The following is a 6,174-nucleotide window of genomic DNA, read 5'->3' on the forward strand; positions in this document are numbered from 1 at the left end:
AGCAACCTAAATATTTAGGTAGCCAACTAAATATTTTAAGTTAAATATTTAGGTTGCTACCTAAATATTTAGGTTGCTACCTAAATATTTAGGTGGCTTCCTAAATATTTTACTTGCTAGTTAAACATTTAAGTTGAAACCTAACTATTTAGGTAGCAAGCTAAATATTTAAGTTAAATATTTAGGTGGCTTCCTAAATATTTTACTTGCTAGTTAAACATTTAAGTTGAAACCTAACTATTTAGGTAGCAAGCTAAATATTTAAGTTAAATATTTATGTGGCTAGCTAAATATTTAACTTGCTAGCTAATTATTGAAGTTGCAACCTAAATATTTAGCTCCAAACTAAATATTTGTCACAAGTTCACTATTTAGCTTGTTAACTAAATATTTAATTTGTAAGTCAAATGTTTAGTTTATAAACTAAGACATTTATAAATGTATGAATCATATGGTGAAAAACCAACTTTGAAAAATAAATCTGTTCTTTTTTTTCTTATAAAAGGCTAAATAGAACAAAAATATTGGTGGTATGACTGTGTAACTTTGCAAACGGCACCCCATAGATTTGACGAATGATCAAAAACTGCAATTTCAAACCTTTCTAGAAATATGTGAGGAAAGTTTAGAACATTTGTGTGCATATTGTAGATAATGTTGTCGCTGTCACCTGATTACTTTGATAAAACACCTCTTCAAACATGGCTTCTGCCCACTCCAACTTTAATAAATTCCCTTTCCCGTTATCATCAGATAGTGACAAGTGTTCTGTGATTACAAAGCATTCACAGCCTCGTTTATCGTTTTTAAGCAGATCTTTTAAAATGGCTTTCCTTTGGCTGACATTTTTGAGTGTCAAAGTTCACACTAATCTCAGAGGGTTTATAGTTGTACCCTCCATAGCTCATAAAGCAGATTTAGGTGACGTGCAGAGTACATTAGTACATTCCTAAACAGCAATGCTCAGATATGTTTGTCGCTACAGTCGAAATACAAGTTAAACCGTCAGAAAGGGTCTTAAAGAATCATTTCTTGAGGAAAKTTTGGTGACGTGTGTTGATTTGCCAAATTATTAAGACAAAGAACAATTAGGAACATTAAAACAAGGAACACAAATAGCATTTAGAAATATCTAACACAATTCTGTATTTAAAAAAAAGTCAAAATAAAACTCCACTGTGACAGTTTACCTGCCGCAGTCTGGCACGTTGAACAGCAAGTGATGTTTTGCRTTCTCCGGCTTGTACAGAACCTGGAAGCCCCGACAGTTCCTGTGTGGGGTTCATAGTTCACTGACACGCCCTGCTGTATGAGATTAGGCAGTTTAGATGGTAAAACTATGTTTTTTTCTGGCTGAACTTCCAGCACCTCCTGCTGTTGTGATATTTAACCAGCATTTAGTCAAATTGCAGGGCAGAAAGCTGACATCTGATTTYATGTCTTYACCATTTGGTGGGATGTTTTGTTTGGACTCTGGCTTACTTTTAATTGTCATGCAGTTTTCTGCTTGATTACCTTTTCGCCATCCATTGACCTTTACCTATGTGTTTGGGTTCTCCACGCAACCTTTACCATGACAGCAGGGAGGCTGCTTATTAGAAGCTCATACATTATAGATTTGACTTTCTTTGGACTTTAGCCTACATGAGTTCCTGGCATTAAGTCCTGAAAAAGACCCAGTTTACCAGGATCAATGGAGAAAGATAACCGACTGTGTCGCCTGTTGTTTCGGTCACTTAATGACAAATTCAGTCTCCAACATATGGCCATATGTGCACAAACAGGCTGCGATTTATCTCTAACTTTAAGGTCAGCGTCATGAGTGCAGGGCTTTAGGAGCTCTCAGACTTCCCCCTCTGAGGCGAACTGTACAGCAGATAAGTAATGCTCACTTCAGGCTTGCAGCTTTACTGAGAGGAGATAATCTCTCCCAATCTCATCATTATCATCATCGTCATCTTCGCAATCAAGCAATGTGCACATATTGCTTTTTATCTGAAGAATTTGGACAACAAAATCTGCTCTCTTCACTTGGACCAAACATTATCAGCTGAAAGGGTTTTAGCGTCTTAAAGTTTTCAGTTAACAACCACCATTGTAACTTGTTGCTGCAACAAAAGGTTTTTCTGTTAACTTTGTCACTGTAAATGGATTTACTGTAGAGAGAACATTGCATTCGACATGATACATTTTTCCACAATCCATTGTGGTTTAAAATAATGTACTGTGAACTCATTRTAATGTTGCTGCATATGTTACAGTAAAATACTGTGCAAATTATTCAAATCATCCACTGGTTTTAACTATGAGTTCCAGAATTTTAATCTGATTATAAAGCACGCTTCACAGAAATGTTCCTTTTCTTCTTTAGAMGTTTTAACAGGATTTGACTGGATGGACATCAGATGACACTTCTTCCCCAGCATTCCTGTTGGTGTGTGACTGACATGTTAATGGTTAACCATTGTTATTAAAGGAAGAGGCAGAGTTCAGCAGGGTAGAAGGCAGCAAGAGCCATTTTGATCATGCATCTTCCTGTTTTCCCCTCACGCATGGAGAGCGACTGTTAACTTCAGCTTACCTTTCATCCGTAGTCTGTGAGTTACTTTGTTTTAAACTATTTTTTTAATTTATTTTTTAAAAGTGATGTTCATCTTTACATTGTGGTTAGTGTTTGTTCTCATTTGACTGTAAAATAGGTAACATGACACGTTCACCCCTCTCTATAATCCCATGATTTTGTTATTGCAGCTTATATCTTTTATAAATGAGCGATATTAGTTCATCTTCCATGTTAGCATAAAAAGGGATTTAAATAACCCAACCTGTTTTAACAGTGTTTATGTGTTTCTGGTGGAGGAACAATGGTGACACTGAATCATTTGAGCGTGGAAGATCCAGACGATGAAGGTCCACTGCTGCCTGTGGTTGCAGAGACAGCAACGTCAACGCCGGTCAGTCACAGACAGCGAGTCGTGGTAAAGACAGAGTCCARGGATTTTTTCCTCAGCAGGTATTTCTGGATGGAATTTCTCAAGGTTGGAGGTCAGACAATGATTACAAAGCTTAAAAAAGGACCGTATTTTTAATCACAGTCAAACGTGGAATAAGTTTGTCCTGAGACCAATGTCAGATCATGTAAACTAAAAATAAAATGTCTTCTTTAAACCATTAACTGAATGTGAATTTTAAAATTATTTTATGAGAGTTGTGAGACTAAGCTCAAATTGAACACAAAATTCTTTAGAATAAAAAGTTAGTCATTTTGAGGTACTGCTAAGTTTAATAAAGGCAATAAATAAATTAAAATATAATGTACTTCTTGTTTTTTTTCCTTTCAGAAAACATTCAAAGAATAATGTATGAGCACAGAGTTGGATTAGAGTTCATTCTAGTAAAATTACCACGAGCCAGAAAGGTGTTTAGTAATAAAAAAAGAATACAAAAACAGTCTCACCATAAATGAATAAGATGCTGGCCCATTAGTAAGTAATAACTTTATTTACTGTATATAGCACCTTTAACAGTCAAACAAGGTGCTTCACAGCAACAATAACAATAAAAAGCATAAAGCACATTTACAAATGATAAGAAAACAACAATAAAACAACATAAAAGACAACATAAAACTCATGCAAACATGTTTAAAAAAGTATGTTTTAAGCTGCCTTTTAAAAGTCTCCACCAAGTCCACAGCTATTTAGAGTTACAAAGTTTGGRAGCTACAACCTGAAACGCCCTGTCTCCACTTGTCTTTAGCTGTCATCGAGGAACGAAAAGCTGATTTGATTCACTAGATCTAAGTGTATGTGAGGCTACATATGGAGCAGATCTGATATGTAAGCTCTGTAAGTGATTTTAAGAATTTTAAACTGAATCCTGAACTCCACAGGAAGCCAATGGAGTGAATGCAGCAGAGGAGTAATATGACGGTGTCTGTTTGACCTGGTGAGCAATCTAGCTGCAGCATTCTRAACAGCCTGCAGACGATTTCGAGCAGAGGCAGTAACTGAAGAAAAAAAGAGCGTTACAGGTGTCAACTCGAGAGGAAATGAAAGCATGAACAAGCATCTCTGTGCAACTGAAAGGACAGATCTCAGCTTGCTGATATTTCTTAAATGAAAAAAAAAAACAGTTTCTTGTCAGCTGTTTCACATGTGCATCAAACAATAAAGACTGGTCAAACAGAACACCTAGATTTCTATCATTTGCATGGACAGCAGAGGAGAGCTGCCCAAGAGCTTGCCTAATAGAGGGTACCACCCTATCAGGTGCAATAATCATCACCTCAGTCTTGTCATCATTTAACTGTAAAGAATTGTCAGGCATCCAAGTTAGTAATGAGCTTATGCAGAGAGCAAATGTCATTTGCCTTAAATGAGAAGTGAAGTTGGATGTCATCAGCATATAAATGATAAGGAATGTTAAAACTTTCAATGATTAGACCCAAGGGGAGCATGTATGAGGAAAACAACAAAGGCCCAAAAATGGATCCCTGTGGAACTCCACAAGTTACARGAGTTGAATCAGAAACAAAGTTACCAATCGTCACTGTAAAACTTCTTTCACTAAAGTGAGATGAAAACCACTGTAATAGTGAGCCAGATAAATCCACCCAATTTCTTAACCTGTCTAATAAGTTATGRTGATCTACAGTATCAAATGCGGAATTGAGGTCAAGTAATACTAAAACTGAAYAATCACCAACATCWCGTGACATTAAAACCCTCAACAGTGCTGTCTCTGTAGAATGCTTCTTCCTAAACCCAGACTGATACATATCATAAATGTGAAATTTTTCCAAAGCAGCAGTGAGCTGAATAGCTACTACTTTCTCTAGAATCTTAGACATAAATGGAAGTTGGATATTGGTCTGTAATTCTTGAGCACGGCAGGATCCAAGCTGGGCTTCTTTAATAACGGCTGAACATTAGGTTCTGACAAAGATTTTTACTGAACCCACATGGTACAAACWAAATAAAATATACTAAAAACAAAGAAAGTTTATTTTAGAAACAAAAAAATTTGAGATAGAGAGGTTTTAAACACTTTTAACTTTGTGAATGTGTTTGACTGAAGAAGAAGCACGTGAATGTTAGCAGGATTTGTTGCACTGAGTTCTATATTCTTTYGCACAGGAAGGAGAATCTTTCCATYAGTCTGATCCTGTTAATCGGATGTTACTTGGCTATTTTGATTCCTGCACATTTCCCCCTRAAGAAGKCAGAGTCTGTCAGCTTTGACTTCCAACATCCAAAGGATCCGGTAAAGACACCTGAAAGCCTTGTAGATTCTCACTCAGAGCCTTGGTTGAAGTGTTTTTYATTTCTGCAGGACTTATTAAATCGATCAGCCTCCCTGTTAGCCCACCGCTGTCAGCCTCATTTGTCTCTGAGCCGCCTGAAGCCTCTGTCCTGTTCTGAGGGCCTCTTGGACATCCCGGTCTTCGTGCAGGAGGACAGTCCTGCGGCGTGGAACCTGACTCCTCCGCTGGGGCTCCAGGGGAGTGAAGAACATCTGGCCGTGGCTCTCGCCTCRATGCCCCAACCTGGGCTGCCTCCATCGCTGGCGAAAGCAGGCAGGTGCAGGAGATGTGTGGTGGTGGGAAATGGAGGTATTCTTCATGGGAGCCACCTTGGATCTCATATAGATCAGTATGATGTCATAATTAGGTATGTGGTTAAACATATATTTTAAATAAACTAGATCTGGCATTGCTCTTTGTACCATCTTTACAAATAGGCTCACTTGAGACTTTGGCTTTATGATGCATTAACAAAACCTTGCAACAAAGTTCTTGAAGTTTTCTGATCCAACTCTTGTCCACATGAACAAACGCGTTGTCAGGCTGAATATGGCTGCAGTGCATGGATTTGAAAGAGATGCTGGTTCGCTCACAACCATCCGCCTGATGTATCCAGAGGGAGCCCCTCACTCTGCCAATGAGTACAAAAAGACCACWATGGTGGCCTTGGTGGTCTTTAAAGGCCTTGACTTGGACTGGCTGACTTCTGTCATCACCAAACAGCCTCTGGTATATCAACAATCACTGTTCATAGATTTTATTTTTTGATAAATCATGAATGTCTCAATTCATGCAGATATTCCACCATTATGCTACATTCCTCAGTGTGTGTGTGTGTGTGTGTGTGTGTGTGTGTGTGTGTGTGTGTG

General features: G+C 37.9%; 1 protein-coding gene across 7 annotated transcripts in view; it reads left to right on the forward strand.

The window, feature by feature from the left end:
- The first annotated feature begins 2,489 nt into the window (after positions 1-2,489).
- st3gal7 (ST3 beta-galactoside alpha-2,3-sialyltransferase 7) overlaps positions 2,490-6,174 on the forward strand; it is an 8,536-nt gene continuing 4,851 nt past the window's right edge. Inside the window, exons 1-5 of one of the 7 annotated variants that reach the window (XM_014022582.1) lie at positions 2,490-2,597; positions 2,838-3,013; positions 5,139-5,265; positions 5,335-5,672; positions 5,848-6,034. In XM_014022582.1, coding sequence (XP_013878036.1) covers positions 2,865-3,013; positions 5,139-5,265; positions 5,335-5,672; positions 5,848-6,034 — 801 coding nt within the window. In that variant the 5' untranslated portion in view covers positions 2,490-2,597; positions 2,838-2,864. The remainder of the gene's footprint in view (positions 2,598-2,837; positions 3,014-5,138; positions 5,266-5,334; positions 5,673-5,847; positions 6,035-6,174) is intronic. The other 6 variants (XM_014022804.1, XM_014023016.1, XM_014022667.1 and 3 more) reach the window with 6 other exon arrangements.

Source organism: Austrofundulus limnaeus, unplaced genomic scaffold, assembly GCF_001266775.1.
Source record: "Austrofundulus limnaeus strain Quisiro unplaced genomic scaffold, Austrofundulus_limnaeus-1.0 Scaffold0, whole genome shotgun sequence".
Classification (NCBI taxonomy): Eukaryota; Metazoa; Chordata; class Actinopteri; order Cyprinodontiformes; family Rivulidae; genus Austrofundulus; species Austrofundulus limnaeus.